Here is a 16,461-nt window from a genome sequence, read left to right as displayed (position 1 = left end):
GTGGGAAGGAAAGTCCGAAAGTGGCACTCAGGCGGGAGTGTCACTAACAGGACGGGGAACCGCCTCCAATCGTGAGGTCGGTTCTCGAGGTCGGACAAGCCAGGTCGTATACACACGGACAGATAAAGTACAAAATCAGTAGGCAAAGGCGGAGTCAAGGTACAGGCAGGGTTCAGTAACGAGGTATCAGAGATATCGGGGTACAAAATCAGTAGGCAAAGGCGGAGTCAAGGAGCGAGCCGGGGTCGGCAACAGAGTATCAGATATAACAAGGTACAAGGTCAGAGTTCAGGAGGATAGTCAAGGCAGGCAAGAAGTCATAACAAATAATCACAATAAAACTAGTACTTTAAGCTATCAACAAATCTAGCTTTAGTGTAGGATTACAGCTCCAGCTGGTCCCGGCACACTAACGGATCTGACTAACGGATCTGGGTGCTCCCACGTATGTGAACGCAACGCCAGACACCAGAGAAGTGAACAGCCGGCAGTATATATACTCAAATGTTCCCCCAGCACCTCCCTCAGTGATGAGCCAATGAGGTGCAGAATCCGGGTCAGCTGACCAGCCTGGTCAGCTGACTCCCCTCTACCTGTCATAAATCTCCCTTGAGTGCGCGCGCGCGCGTCACTCTGAATACTGAGGGACTACGAGTCCCAGCCAGCGCAGCCCCGCTCAGCGGTGACTCCGCAGCGGGGACCGGCGGGCTACTCGCCGCACCCAACGCGGCGGTTTCGCCGCGTTCTGCGGCCTCATGCACGGAGGCAGCCGCCTCATGATGCGAGGAGGCGGCTGCCTCTCCGTGCGAGACAAGGCTGAGTGCGGAAGGAGCCGCCCGCCGCCGGCTCATGGCGGCGGCTCCTCCGCGCTTTCTCACAATTGCCTTTTTAAAGCAAAAAGTATTTGCAGGCCATCACTCTAATGTCCAGAAAGCAAGACCATAATGCATCTCTTCAGGACGTGCATGGCAGGGCTGGGAGGATGCCATTCAGTAACCAAGGCTGAGATATTAAGATGTGCCCCCCTTTCCAATTTGCCAGTCTCCTTAACACAAACATACACATACAGTACATCACACATAGCTTACACATACATACTCACAAACACAATGGACACACCCAATACACACAATTTAAACATATACAGATACTTTGTTAACAACAGTTAGGACCTGAGCACACTTATGCGTTTCAGAGCTGATTTCTGCAAAACACGTTTCATTGTGAGATACACAAGGACGTTTATACAGACAATGTGTATACGCCTCTGTCTGAGTGGCACACCAATGCGCTGCATAGCAGTACATTCTGACAACCCACTACAGCAGTGGTGCTCAAACGTTTTTGGTGATAGCACCCTTGATGGCTTTTAAATTTTTTCAAGGGACCCCCTCAGCAAAAACAACTACCAAAATGCCGTTAGGACCCTTATTAGCCAGATACCCCTTCCACCCAGTACCTAGTGATAATTATTAGGCAGCACCCCCCCCCCCCTCCATGTAGTCAATGACTGCCCACCCTCCTGGCAGCAACCCCACTCCAAATAGTCAATGACCTCCATGTTAGTTAGCATTATCGCCTCCAAATAGTCAGTGACCCCTCATCCTGAATGAACAAAAGGATAAAGAGTCTATCTTGTAGAGTACATAGACATTTCCTCACATGGTGACTGCAGTTAGTAACAGCCCCTTTAATTATGCAGCATCATCTCAGCACCAGTTCCAGATTGTAAATGACCCCCATTAGCTGGACAAACATTTCCTTACCCATCCAGTTCAAGGTGCGCTGATCCGTCGCCCCACCCTGATTCCTCTCATGTGCAACTTTAACCATGGCTGCCGGGACTAAAGGTTGACTGGGAGGTAATGCAGCCGCATTTTAGATCAGTGTGCAGTTGCATGCCGAGGCACCCCCGGCATGTGCTCAAGGTGCACCAGAGTGCCATGGCACCCAGTTTGAGAACCCCAGCACTACTGCATTAATTTTGTGTCTGCAACACAGTGCTGTCCTGTTCAGTATACAGTAGTTGAATGGGGTCAGCACTGCAACACTGACTAACGCAGGTGCCATGCACTTCTGTAAACCACATGGCCACCTGCGTTGCACAGCAACACGAGAGTGTGCTCAGGCCCTGTGATCAATTGCATGCCCTCCTCATGCCTTCCCTCCCCTGTAGATCACCACACTTTCACGTTAACAAAAGTCTCTTGATATTATGCTGTCATTAATTTAAAGGAGAGCTTTAGGATGTGTTAAAGCAGGCTGAATGAGAAAGGCACCCCCAATCTCCCCTCCCTTTCACTATCATGACTAGACGTTACTGATGCTTTATCTACTCCTCCCCCTTCCTCACCCCAGCCATATCATGTTTAATCAGGCATGAGACTCACCAGTCTCTCCCCCCTCCTTTTGCAGGCAGACTGCAATTACCATTCCCTGCTGCTGAGGTGTTCTTGCTACCACCCTTCCTTTGCCGACAGGCACAGGTAGTGTTGTTTTGGGAAAGAAGATAGCAGAATTTTCTGCACTGATCCATATGATTTGCAGCAGTTTTAGTGGGACCATTGTGAATATTTAATTCCCTTTCATCCTTTATTTTACTCTGTAGATTATCAGTTAATAACCCAGGCTTTATAAGAAGTCCTGTCATGAGCTCATGGCAGCTTTCTGTTTATTTCCTGGCATCCTTTGCTTTTGGTAAACCGAGTACCTTTCTTCATATTAACACCTGCCTGTCATTTCATTGATTTACTAAACTCATTCAAATGATCTCCTATTTAGCTTTAGTTATTATTGGAGTTCTCATTTCACTCCATCAAAAGCAGCACCTGCGGGATCGATCAAGCCAACAATGACGTAGAAGTGGACAATTATTCATATAGATTCTCTTTACGTATTGATATAGTTTCAGTGGGTAGGAGAGGACATTGCAATCTACAATGCGGTACAACTGTTAAATCTAGCGGATTCACACATATTTCTATTACTTGAGAAAAGAAATCTAAAGAATGATATGTAGCGGCAGCGTGTACGTGTTGTTCCCAGGACTGAATCTAATTTCAGCTCTGCTTTTTCTGCAGGAGGTGAAGATTGCTTCCTATGAGCAATTGCAATTTTCCATTACTCCATTTCTTAAAGTAACTCGGCCTCACTAAATCAAGAAAACAAATTAACTTTACTGCCTGCCTCATCAAAAATAAAGTATTATATGGTTTCAATGTCATAACATTAACCATGCCTATTATATAAATATATCCTGCGGGTTTTTGAGCTAGTTGACTGTAGAGCCGAAGCACCATTACTAATCTCTGTTGTTGTGTGTCTCTTTCTCCAGGTGGCTTTTCAGAGACATACGCTGCTCTTTGTGACTACAATGGTGTGTGCTGCAGAGAAGAGGTGCAGTGGGTAAGTCATTTTTATGAGCTACATTGCTGCCATGGTACTCCTTACATCTATAAGAAAAGTAATTGACCCGGAACTCCACCTGGATTTATCATAGCAACACTGCTTTATTGCATAACAGTACCAGAGCTACAACAGCATGGCGTTTTGGTCAACCAGAACCTTTATCATGATGCTGTAGCTCTGGTACAGTTATGCAGTAAAGCAGTATTGTTACGATAAATCCAGGTGGAGGTTTGGTCAATTTCCTTTTGTGTGGACTTTTTACTCGAGAGGGTCGGGGTTCCTGGTTCGACTCCCTGGTTGATATACTTGGAATATCCATAGGTTGAGTGTGTGCTTGCTTCCTATGGGCTTGATTCACAAAGCAGTGCTAACCCAGTTAGAGACTTTAGGCGTGATAACCATTGCACCATGCTGGTGAAAAGCTAGTTTAGGCGTGATAAGTTTAGGCGTGATAAGTTTAGGCATGATAAGTTTAGATAAGTTTAAATCGCGCGCAAAGTCCCGCGCGCAAAGTCCCGCACGCAAAGCAGCGCCATTAAACTCTATGCGAAGTGCACCAGACTTTGCTAGCGCAAAACTTTTGATCAGCTGTGCACTGCGGTGCTAACCCAGTTGGTGCTTAAACTTATCACACCTAAACTTATCACGCCTAAACTTATCATGCCTAAACTTATCACACCTAAACTTATCACACCTAAACTTAACATGCCTAAACTGAGTTTAGGCAGGGCCGGCCCGCTCATGAGGCGGGGTGAAACATTTGCCTCAGGCGGCACATCTGGTGGGGCGGCACCCGCCTGTCCGTGGGTGGGGGGCCGCCCACCGAGCGGGAGGAGTAGCGGGCAGAAAGGGGGTATTGGGCCTAGCGGTGGGGAGGGGGTCGGATCCCCCCTCCCTCGCCTGGGTCCCCCGATCTGCGCCCCCCTCCAGCTGTAAATAGTTAAGTACCAGCGGCAGCGTATAGATTAAGAGGCAACGGGCGGGGATCACTCACCTTTTCCGCGTTCCAGCGAGCGCTCCACTGACGTCACTTCCTGCAACGCCGCCCACTTACTGGGCGGCGTTGCAGGAAGTGACGTCAGTGGAGCGCTCGCTGGAACGCAGAAAAAGTGAGTGATCCCCGCCCGTTGCCTCTTAATCTATACACTGCCGCTGGTACTTAACCATTTACAGCTGGAGAGGAGCGCAGATCGGGGGACCCAGGCGAGGGAGGGAAGGTCCGACCCTCCTCCCCACCCACGGGGGGGGGGGGGCGCGATTTTTTTTAAATTTTGCCTCAGGCGGCAAAAAGTCTAGGGCCGGCCCTGAGTTTAGGCGTGATAAAGGGCTTTTCACCAGTGTGCTAACTGTTAGCACCGCTTTGTGAATCAGGCCCTATATATGGATTGCTTACACCTTTTTTAGGTGTTTAAGCAAGATTCAATATATTTCATTAAGAACACACAGTATCGGCTTCAAAATTTTCAAAAACACATAGGAATATATTAGACTGTATTCTGGAAGAAGACATTTTGTTGAATTGTAAAAGTGCATTCATGGTTTTCTGAGTGCCTTGGTCATCCTTTTTCGCAAACATATACAATAGTAATTAGAGGCACCTGAAGCTCTGTTTCATGGGCAAGAGGTAATGTTGTCCATTAGACAATTTACACCAAACACACCTTTTTATCTGAGTCTTTTGTGTTGGTGCCACAGTACAGTAGCTACATGCAGTAATGTAAAGGGCTACCTAAACAAGAAATTCAAATTATATGTAATCTACCTTCATAATACACAGAATGTGAGAATGTGGCCTTTAATTCAAAATACTTTGTTGAAGTTATTGTTTTGCTCACACAATACATCAAAACATTAACCTGTGCAAAGGGACCTGCTTTCAGACTTTTGCTGGCAAACCAGCTGAGACTGTGTAGTTAGTACAGATGAAAAGTAAGAAATGGCTGTGTCTCTACCTGGACTTTAGCAATGATAGCAAATGTTATTCAAGTACCATAACCACTGGTTAGTAGAGATGGGAACCCAGATGTCAAGAAGTCTAGATTGCATGCACATTTTATGCAAATTGCAAGCAGCTTGTAAATGGGCCAATCAAAATTTACAGGAAGGTAAATATAAATACTGTGACCTCATTGAACACATCGGTTAGGCAGGTATCATCATTCACTTGAATGCAGAACATAATTATAGGAGTTTCAGTTCAGGAATTTGTTGGTTATAATTACATGGGAAAATTACATTACATACATGTGTTTATAACACACAGTGGCCTAAACTGAGCACTGACAAATGTAAGGTTCAGTCTTTCAGTTCCTCTGACTAATTATTTTAAAAGGGGCAAAATATTTGTTGAACACAGCAACAACACTTTCCATGATTTCCAAAGGGGAACCATTGTTGGCTTTATGTAAAATATGATTTACATGGTGGGCCTATCCTGGCACCAACTTTCCAAATCTCCTGTGCTCTAAAGAGCTGCGGAAAAATTGTCAGCATTATATAGATTTATCAACACTTTATAAATGCACATTCACAAGTGATTATTGTGTGTATTGATGTACCGTGTATGTTTTATCAGCCCATAACAAGTTTGTGTTTTGTTTTAGGATGTGGATATGATTTACCACTCTCAGGACAACCGAGAGTTTAACCTGCAAGACTTCAGTCATCTGGAAAGCAGGTCAGAAGGGTAAAGGCAAAAATGTCATGTGAATGCTCTTGGCTGGATCTTTTCTCCCAGTTATTCCATATCTTCGTGTCTCTCCACAGAGACCTGGCTCTGGTTGTGGCAGCTCTTGCATATAATCAGCATTTTCTCAGGCTTCAGGCTGCAAATCTCAAACTGGTAAGCATGGATTGGCTTAAATATCAAAATGCACTATACGGATTCTTCTATGGCTAAAATTTTATTTTTATTTTTTATATCTTAAGGGATCAGAGGTGACAGAGCAGATCCTGCACTGCGTGGGCCGATCACAGCACCTGGAGGAGCTAATCCTTGAGGACTGCGGACTGAGAGCGTAAGAGAGGGAGACAGAGAAGAAGGGCTATGTAGATTGGTGGTATAAGGACAGAGAGGGAGATAGGAAGACCTGAAATGTATGGGATATGAAACACAGGCTTATGCACCAAAACAGGGTGAAGAGCAAAGCACTAAATGCAAAGGACAGCATACACAGCAATGTACCATAGACCTGAGGAAATGGGCAGGTCCCGCGAAACACGTCGTCCTTCCCTGTGTCCCAAAAAATTATTATTATATCAAGCCGAAATCCGTGGTTGCCGTTCTACAACCAGGTTTTGTGAGTACCCTATTTCTAATGATTTATCCCTGCGGTATTTTACATACTGTACCATAAGGGGCTCCTAGTTCTCTCCTGTTTGTTTGTTTTCTTCTCCCCCTGGAAAAACAACAGGTATTCTAGACACCCATCGCAGAAATCTCACTACATTAGGCTGTAGAATCGGTGTACATATGATTTTGCCGCCCGTGAGTTGGGCGCAGGTTGAGCCAAATGATGGCTCACTCTGTTGCTGCTCAAATTCCCATGTGGCGTTAAATACTATTCCCCCTCTGAGTCGTAGCAACTTGGAGGGAAAAGTAATTCGGAGTCTGATGATCCCCGGAACCCCAAATTACCCTTGTGTGGGATGTGCACTAAAGTATTGCTGCTATAACGGCTTCAGTGCTCGCAGCAGATTCCCGAAATAACCTGCTTTGGTAGCATGAAGTTTACTTTGTTAAATTGCTTGCTGTGTGTTTTAGTACATTGCACTTAGTGCTTAGCTCATTGCATAGGGTACCAAATAAGCCTGATAGATTAAGAGAGGTATATGACAGGATGGGAGGCAGGCTGATGACTTGTCACAAAATGGAGTCTATCAGAAGTGACATAGTTTATAGTTTTTAATTCTCTGTGTGTCTAAGTGTATTGTGCAAGTGTCTCTATGAATATTAAGACTAGCTGTCTGAAAGGAATGCATGTGTTTATGTAAAGGAGCACATGAGAATACAGTAAATATACTGTTGGAAGAAACTGACCACAGTACTAATGATGGTTATATGATAAGCTAGACATAGAATAGTAAATAATTGTAAGTCTCAGGAATGTTTTTGTTTCCAATAGTTCAGTACTTCTCCTCTCTCACCCCTTACCCCTCTCTCTCCATTCCTCCTCTGGCTCTCCCTCACTCTCCTGCAGTGATTTCGCTCTCCGCTTGGCCTCTGTGTTGGCAGAAAATTCAGCTTCCTCTTTGCATTCGTTGAACCTGTCACACAACCCACTGGAAGACCGAGGTAACCCAACTTGTGCTGCAAGCAGTCATATCATTTCCACTTTGTGCAAAATCATACATGTGACTTGTGACCAGATGCATTTAGAATTCATACTTTTCAGTTGTTCTCATTCCTTGTAAGCAATTACAATTATCAGCCATTGCATTGAAGTTACCTTTTTATGTTCTAGGAATCTCTGCCCTTTCCCAGCAGTTTCTGTACTTCCATGCTGGACTTCGGAGCCTCAACCTAAGCAAAACAAACATTACGTCCAGAGGTACAAGGATGAATGATAGGACATGATTTTTTGATACAGTATACCTTATAACATTTCTCTATACATGCTTGATTGCTGTGTGAAAGAAGATGATGTCAGTGATGGGTGGGTGTTGACAGTGGCACTAAGTGTTATTTAGCTGTGTCTGTATAATGCAGAATATGAGTGCTTATCACTGCAGGACTTTCTCTCTATAGGAGCGCTCTCTCTGTGTCAGTCTCTCTGCCAGAATGCTCTTTTCTCCTCTTCGCTGCACTCTCTGACCCTCAGTAAGAACCCTGGACTTCTCGGGAGTGAGGAGACCAATGTGAGGCTGAACCCTAACAACATACCCTATAATTAACATAATAACTCATTTGTAGTATAATGCTTTCTGCTGCTCTTGCTTTTCTTTCCTGCATGCCAGTCACCTGTTTTTAATGTCTTCCTGATGTGACCTATAGTGAGCTTCAGCTCTAAGCCTATTGCTATGCACTGTTCATCCTCCTTACATTCACCTTTTCATCTCATTTATTCCATCACATTCTTCCATCAGACATACCCACTTTTTAAAGCATTACTTAATCCTGCCTTCTAAGAGCCTTCAAAGCCTAATACCAAAACTTTTTTTTTAATTATTTAGTTGGAAATAGAGTGGAGGATTGTTAGAGGCATGGTCAGTTTATCATTGCCACCTGTGTCCCTGAAGCGAGCCAAATTTCTGTGAGCCAAACATTAACATAATAACACCTAAATAGCTAGACCAGAACACTAGGTCTCAGTCAGCTCAGAATGAAATTGAACAGATTGTGTTTGTAATGTTTGCACTGATCACTTTGGCACTTTATTCGTTATACCCTTGATGAAGCCCCATCTTTGGGTGAAACATGTAGGGTTTTTTGTGTGTATTTTTGTTTGGCTATAGGAATAGCACCTATCTGACCTGATATAAGTGTACACACAAGTATCACCTTGGAGCTATCCATATCTTCCAGTTGTCGTTAAATGTAGTGTGAATATTGTCATTCTAGGAATAAGCAATAGAGGACACCCACATTTATTAAAAGATACGTTTTAATTGGTCTCGGATTTAGCCTAGTCCTCTTGCAGGGATATATATTATCTTTAAAGAGGAACTCCAGTGAAAATAATGTAATAAAAAAGTGCTTCATTTTTACAATGATTATGTATAAATGATTTAGTCAGTGTTTGCCCATTGTAAAATATTTTAAATCCCTGATTTATATTCTGACATTAATTACATGGTGACATTTTTACTGTTGGCAGGTGATGTAGCTGCTGCTTGCTGTTTTGGCATTTGGAAACAGCTGTAAACAGCTATTTCCCACAATGCAACAGGGTTCACAGACAGGAAACTGCCAGAAATACCTCAGTACACAGAACTTCTTGTGGGAGGGGTTTCACCACAATATCAGTCATACAGCACCCCCTGATGGTCTGTTTGTGAAAAGGAATAGATTTCTCATGTAAAAGGGGGTATCAGCTACTGATTGGGATAAAGTTCAATTCTTGGTCGGAGTTTCTCTTTAATAATTAGTCAGCCAATTGTGTGTTTGATATCAACAAAACCTGACAGACATTCTAATTCTTCCCTCCTATGAAAAGTTTGTCATCTGTGTCCCTGAGAATATCCCCTCAGCAACAAAATGACAAATATCGAGAGGAATGAAGTAAAAGTTCATATAGTGTAATAAAGACCAGGGGTGACTTTTATTATATACCATGTGTGATAATCTCTAAACAAGTGTAGTAGTGTGCTCACCATTATGTGGGGTAAACAAAATCATGGATTTAGGAATAAGTGTAGATAACTGGAACCATTCAAAACCACCCAAATGCATATTACTACTGTATATTTATTTAAAAAAAAAAAACCTTACAAAAGTCACCAAATAGACTGTGAATAGACTGTGAATGGCAGTCATGTGACCACTCTTCCTCTGAGCAATAGGGATCTATTACCTATTGTATAGGTTTTTCATCACACAGTATTTCCATTGCAGCCAAAAAGCAGCTAGCTTGAGGTGGCAGTGCTTTGCACACTCCACATGCACTAACTTTGGTCCAGGAGAAGAAATATTTCAGGGAACATCCTGAGAGTGAATGTTGTGCACACAGCTTGGTATCATGTTCTATTCTGTGAAAAGGATAAACGAAAGGCAATTTTAAAAGCAGCGATTGGCGGCTATAAACGGTAATTTGGGTGCCCGAGGTTTATAGCTGCTATTTACCATATATAGGCTCTATTTAGCCATTTATAGCCGCTATTTCCCGTAAATAGCCCCTAGTCGTGGCTCTTAACATAGCAGCCTATGATGGCAAATCTATTGGGGTTAGGAAGTGGGGAGTGGTTAGGCACCCGGGGGGGGGGGGGTTAAGGTTAGACATCACCAGATCACTAAGGGGGGTCATGCATCGGTAAAGGGAGGGTTTTGTGTGAGAGTAGGGTTAGGATAAGATATTAGGGTTAGGATAAGATATTTTACTATGCTAATTAAAGGAATGTTTAAGTAAAGAAAATTAATTTACCTGGGGCTTATTGCAGCCTCCTGGAGTTGTTCTGTACCCACAACGTCCTCCTGAGTTCCTCCGGCCAGCAGCGGCGACCCCCGCAATGCCAGTCACCGGCTACTACCCAAGCATGGTCCCTGAGCCGCACACACCCTGATCACGCTCGCAAGGCTGGGAGCATTCTGCGCATGCGTAGTAAACAAAAATCTCTACCGCGCATGCATCACAGATAACTGTATTTTATGAATGAAGATCACATATACACATGCTACATGTCTGTCACCTTGCTGTTTGGTGATTGATTGTCAGAGGGATAACTTTGAGCGCAGGCACTGTATAGACCCAAGCAACTGATGGTGTTCTGTGGAGAGGCTAGGGAAACAATGAGGGCTGAATAAACAAGTGGCTTCCTGTGGCGTGAGGAACACAAAATGACAACGCTGCTCATTTGTTTCTTAGTAATCCTCCATGGCAGCTGTACATAGACTAGACTCTTGGCCGAGACAGCCCCAAATGATCATCTCGGGTGAGGATTATCTAGTGCGGACAATGCTTAAGATTCTTGCTGCCAATGCTCTGTAAACAGCAAGTGAAAGGGAATGGTTTTGTTTTTCAAGCGTACCTAAAGTGCCATGGCACCTGATTAACACCCCCCCCTGTTAAATTTGCAAGCAGCGGTACTAGTGCCAGTAGAGTAGCACGTTACGCAATTAGTGTTGCTATGGTAATGCGCGGTATGCTCCCTGCATAAAGTTTAACATTAATCCTGTGTATGAATATGTGCACATTCCAAAGGTAGTTCTGAGACGACGTGTGTTATACAGTAATGCAGGCAGTGTCCCTAGCAGTACACACAGACTACAACTCATGCGTTATGTAATGCACACAGTGTGAATCCAGCCCACACCTGGAAGAAGCAGGCATCACCGATTGCTCGACTTGCATTCACGGATTGGCATGGCAAAATATTGCTGCAAAAGCCATTTTGGAATAAACTGTTATTTAAAACTATGATTTTAATGGTATGATTTTGTAGAACGGTGAGGCTTTTAAATTTGGTTTTTATAACCATGGCAACAGTGCACTGTTAGACGTATGGAACAAATGCAGTTTTCCAACTTCCTGAATGTATAATGAGCTACACAAAAAGAAATCAGGTTTACTGAAATCAGCGTTTGCTTCTCTGCTCAGCTACAGGGTGGTCCTGATGTTTTGTTTCTCGTTTTACAAACCAGGGACTAATGAAATAATCCTAGCAGATTGGCATGCACAGCAGAACATGGGAAAGATTAGAATTACAATTTGCTGAACTCCTTGCAGTGGAGTTGCTATAGGAAAGATTTTTTTTCTTCTCACAAGTAGAGTTTCATTTAACACTTCACATTAATCTAATAATCTCTTCTGATGACAATTTATGCAGCATATCTTTCTTTCTTTCCCCCTCATACATTATCCCATTCTCATATGTTTATGGCTGTATAAACACTCTGCAGGACCCCAATTCCGCTGCTGATATTTCTTTTCTACAGCTCTTTTCTGCTTTGTATAAATCCTACCTATCATCTCATCTCTCCATATGGTGCCCGCCAGCTTTAATTCTGCTCTTTAATGTACTGTAATTTATAGAACACATTTCTCTTCATGCAATCCTGTTACAAACCTCATTTATCCTCAACCCTGGATTCTTTTAATAACTAATACATCTTTGTTTTTCAGGCACTTTACACTTTTCTGTCTCATCCAAATTCGTTGGTTTATTTGGATCTCTCAGGAACAGACTGTGCTGTAGACACTGTAAGAGAGCAGCGATGTGTATGGAGTGCTTACAGCTGACAGCTGTGTGCAGTGAATGGCTGATGTCTGTCTTGGGAATGGTAGAATAATGACTATAGTGTTTCAATGCTTGCAGAAAACTGAGGCAGCACTGGATGAATAAAGGCTTTTTAGGGGGAGAATGAATGAACCAGGGAAAGAAGAAAAGACCCAGAATATGATAGACCTGCTGTCTTTCCTTACAGATTTTTGGGGCCCTGGCTCTGGGTTGCTGCTCCTGCCTGTCACATCTCGATCTTTCTAAGAACTCTTTATCACACCGGTAAGTGAAATCCACCAAGCAATCTGTATCTTTACAAAATGCAAGAGACCTGGACATTGTGTATTCAGTTCACACCCTATACTTTTTAGGTATGTCCGAGGGGCTCACTGTGCTCCATATATAAACACAATAAATGTTAAAGCAATATTACTTTATTTCACAGCTTGAAAAATACATTAAAAACAAAAGTCATATATCCTATGTCTCATAAAACAATTCTGATCTTTGTACTACATTGGCAATAAAGTAATACAATAGCGCATCACTTCATTTGCCTGACACACGTTTCGCGGCTTTCTCGCCACTTCCTCAGAGGCTCAACAAAAAAATCACAACTTGGGTTTCCAGGAAATTGTACATTACTATATTGCTCAATGGATAAATAGAAATACATTTAAAACGTTGCCCTTCCTTTGTAAAGAGGACCATCAAGAATAACTAAGAGGCATCTTTAACAGGGTGATTTCTTCATATAGGTCAAAGTAAGAATCAGCACAAATATCCCTATAAAAAGGTTACAAAATCAAGACACTCCAAATATTTGGAAGCTATAAGCTAATAATTCAGCCTATATTACACCCCACATTGAACTCCATCTTCGGCAATCCAGTTACTCAGAGTTACTGGCATCCCTCATGGTGCGAAAATTTGTATATTATAAAGTATTCAATATATATATGATTTGCCTTTCTAAAACAGGAGGTATTTGAAAGTATTCACCTTCACATGAGCAAGAGGTTACACCCTAGTGCATCTCTTCTGGTGTCCCTGATGGCCAGGCATAAATCCAGATTTTCTAGTCCATAGCACACTTAGAGCCTTTTATTCATCAGTGCAAAGTATAGATTGATATGACTCTATGCCTTACCTTGTGAGGTAGAGGTATTATAGAACACCCAGTTAAGTCACAGAGAATCAAGACCACCAGTAAGTTTTGTAGGGAGCCAGATAGAACCAAAAATACTCACCTCACTCCCACCTCCACTGAAATAGCAATGGCAAATGTAGCCATGCAAATGTAGCCATTAACAGAAGGTATACTCCCATGATGCACCTAAGGACAGTGAGTGAATATGCTGAACATTCTTTTATGTTCCTGAGGATTATGTGAGGACATCACAATAGCAACTTTTCAAATGCATTTCATGGCTATAGTCACTTCTATAGCATTCAAAATAGCTATTACTTGCCAAGTTTGAGGGAACCAGTAAAATATTTTAGATAAAACCATAAATGGCCTGAATCTTGAGATTAAATATATAATAATACACAGATCTACAACACAACATGCTATATACAGTATATGGACAGCTTGCAGATCAGGAGCTCTAAATGAAGTCTGACTGGATTAACTGCATGCTTGTCTCAGGGTTGTGACTCAAACACTACTGCAGCCAAACAGATCAGCAACATTGCCTGGTATTGCTATAAGGAAATAAATATGGCAGCCACCATATGCTTCCCACCTAAGGTTCCCATTAAAGAGAACCCGAGGTGTGTTTAAAGAATGTTATCTGCATACAGAGGCTGGATCTGCCTATACAGCCCAGCCTCTGTTGCTATCCCAAACCCCACTAAGGTCCACCTGCACTCTGCAATCCCTCATAAATCACAGCCGTGCTGTGAGGCTGTGTTTACATCTGTAGTGTCAGTCTCAGCTGCTCCCCCGCCTCCTGCATAGCTCCGGTCCCTGCCCCCGTCCCTTCCCTCCAATCAGCAGGGAGGGAAGGGATGCAGGCGGGGACTGGAGTTCTGCAGGAGGCGGGGAGAGCAGCAGACTGACACTATAGAGATAAACACAGCCAGCTCTGACAAGCTGTTTGTCAGCAGCGTGGCTGTGATTTATGAGGGATTGCAGAGTGCAGGGGGACCTTAGGGGGGTTTGGGATAGCAACAGAGGCTGGGCTGTATAGGCAGATCCAGCCTCTGTATGCAGATAATATTCTTCAAACCCACCTCGGGTTCTCTTTAAGAGATTATAATCATCAATCTGCATTGCGTTCTTCAACAAAAAGTCTTGTCTAAGCAGCTGTGGAGCTGATTCACAAAACTTTCCTAATTAATTATCTTGCCTTATACATATTGTTTTCTCAGTCTGTATAAAACCTTTTTAAGTAAGCCTGATGTGGGCTTGAAAAAAATAGATACCTATGTAGATCCTTTCTCTATGCCCCCCTGTTTCCCTGCTGTCCCCTGGTGACATTCCTCAGTCAACTTGGTCTAATACATCTTTGGCCCTTCTCAGGCAGTCTTCGGAAGTACTCTCACCCACGAGTACTTCGGAAAATGAGTGTATCCATACTGTGCATGTGCGGGTCCGGAATCACGCATGCATAGTACAGTTTCACCTGTCTTTGGAAGCACGCAGGGATGCGAGTGGTACTCTCACCCACGAGTACTTCAGAAGATGAGTGTATCCATACTGTGCATGTGCGGGTCCGGAATCACGCATGCATAGTACAGTTTCACCTGTCTTTGGAAGCACGCAGGGATGCGAGTGGTTCTCTCACCCACGAGTACTTCAGAAGATGAGTGTATCCATACTGTGCATGTGCGGGTCTGGAATCACGCATGCATAGTACTGGTTCACCTGTCTTTGGAAGCACGCAGGGATGCGAGTGGTACTCTCACCCACAAGTACATCAGAAGATGAGTGTATCCATACTGTGCATGTGCGGGTCCGGAATCACGCATGCATAGTACTGGTTCACCTGTCTTTGGAAGCACACAGGGATGCGAGTGGTACTCTCACCCACGAGTACTTCAGAAGATGAGTGTATCCATACTGTGCATGTGCGGGTCTGGAATCACGCATGCATAGTACTGGTTCACCTGTCTTTGGAAGCACACAGGGATGCGAGTGGTACTCTCACCCACGAGTACTTCAGAAGATGAGTGTATCCATACTGTGCATGTGCGGGTCCGGAATCACGCATGCATAGTACTGGTTCACCTGTCTTTGGAAGCACGCAGGGATGCGAGTGGTTCTCTCACCCACGAGTACTTCAGAAGATGAGTGTATCCATACTGTGCATGTGCGGGTCTGGAATCACGCATGCATAGTACTGGTTCACCTGCCTTTGGAAGCACGCAGGGATGCGAGTGGTTCTCTCACCCACGAGTACTTCAGAAGATGAGTGTATCCATACTGTGCATGTGCGGGTCTGGAATCATGCATGCATAGTACTGGTTCACCTGCCTTTGGAAGCACGCAGGGATGCGAGTGGTACTCTCACCCACAAGTACATCAGAAGACGAGTGTATCCATACTGTGCATGCGCGGGTCCGGAATCACGCATGCATAGTACTGGTTCACCTGTCTTTGGAAGCACGCCGGGATGCGAGTGGTTCTCTCACCCACGAGTACTTCGGAAGAAGAGTGTATCCATCCTGTGCTTGTGCAAGTCTGGAATCACGCATGTAAAGTACAGGTCCACGACATCTTTCGAAGCATGCAGGGTTGCGAGTGCTTCCAAAGCCTGCAGAGGAGTCCCGAAGGTGGGAGAATTCAAACAGGGACAATGGTGGATCAAGGGCACAGGGAGAGGACCAGGAAGGTTCTGTGGGATCCAGAGCCTTTCCCTTTAAATATCTAACCAGAAGCAAGCTTTTTCTGTTTAGGAATTCTTGAAGGCCCATTTTTACAGCACCACACTGCCCTGCAATGAAAGTCTATGGAGACTTTCATAATTCTGCCACAAGTGACGTTTTCTACACATCCCCGTCGCAGGTCCAGAACTACGTTACCACGGATCTTCTGCAGTGATCTGCGTCGGTCCGGAAGACATGTTAGTCTATGGCGACACAGGGATTTACCGACACGACATCGCAGCGCGCATGCACAGAAGCGTATTTTTACAATCCGCTTCCGAATACCCCAAAGCAGGAACTGACTGC

The 16,461-nt window shown here is 44.0% G+C and overlaps 1 protein-coding gene across 6 annotated transcripts in view; it reads left to right on the top strand.

Moving 5' to 3' along the window:
- The window catches only part of CARMIL3 (capping protein regulator and myosin 1 linker 3), a 157,649-nt gene that overhangs the window by 72,807 nt on the left and 68,381 nt on the right, over nt 1-16,461 (top strand). For all 6 annotated transcript variants that reach the window (XR_011022260.1, XR_011022259.1, XM_068242126.1 and 3 more), the window contains exons 7-15: nt 3,335-3,405; nt 6,012-6,085; nt 6,175-6,250; nt 6,337-6,425; nt 7,608-7,702; nt 7,872-7,958; nt 8,156-8,265; nt 12,186-12,263; nt 12,488-12,564. Coding sequence is in view for 4 of the 6 variants with exons in the window: in XM_068242126.1 (XP_068098227.1) it covers nt 3,335-3,405; nt 6,012-6,085; nt 6,175-6,250; nt 6,337-6,425; nt 7,608-7,702; nt 7,872-7,958; nt 8,156-8,265; nt 12,186-12,263; nt 12,488-12,564 (757 nt within the window). In the remaining 2 variants the exon portion in view is untranslated. The remainder of the gene's footprint in view (nt 1-3,334; nt 3,406-6,011; nt 6,086-6,174; nt 6,251-6,336; nt 6,426-7,607; nt 7,703-7,871; nt 7,959-8,155; nt 8,266-12,185; nt 12,264-12,487; nt 12,565-16,461) is intronic.

This window comes from Hyperolius riggenbachi, chromosome 1 (assembly GCF_040937935.1).
Source record: "Hyperolius riggenbachi isolate aHypRig1 chromosome 1, aHypRig1.pri, whole genome shotgun sequence".
Taxonomy (NCBI): domain Eukaryota; kingdom Metazoa; phylum Chordata; class Amphibia; order Anura; family Hyperoliidae; genus Hyperolius; species Hyperolius riggenbachi.
Note: the sequence above shows the minus strand (reverse complement) of the source record. Positions and strands in the feature narration are given on the sequence as shown.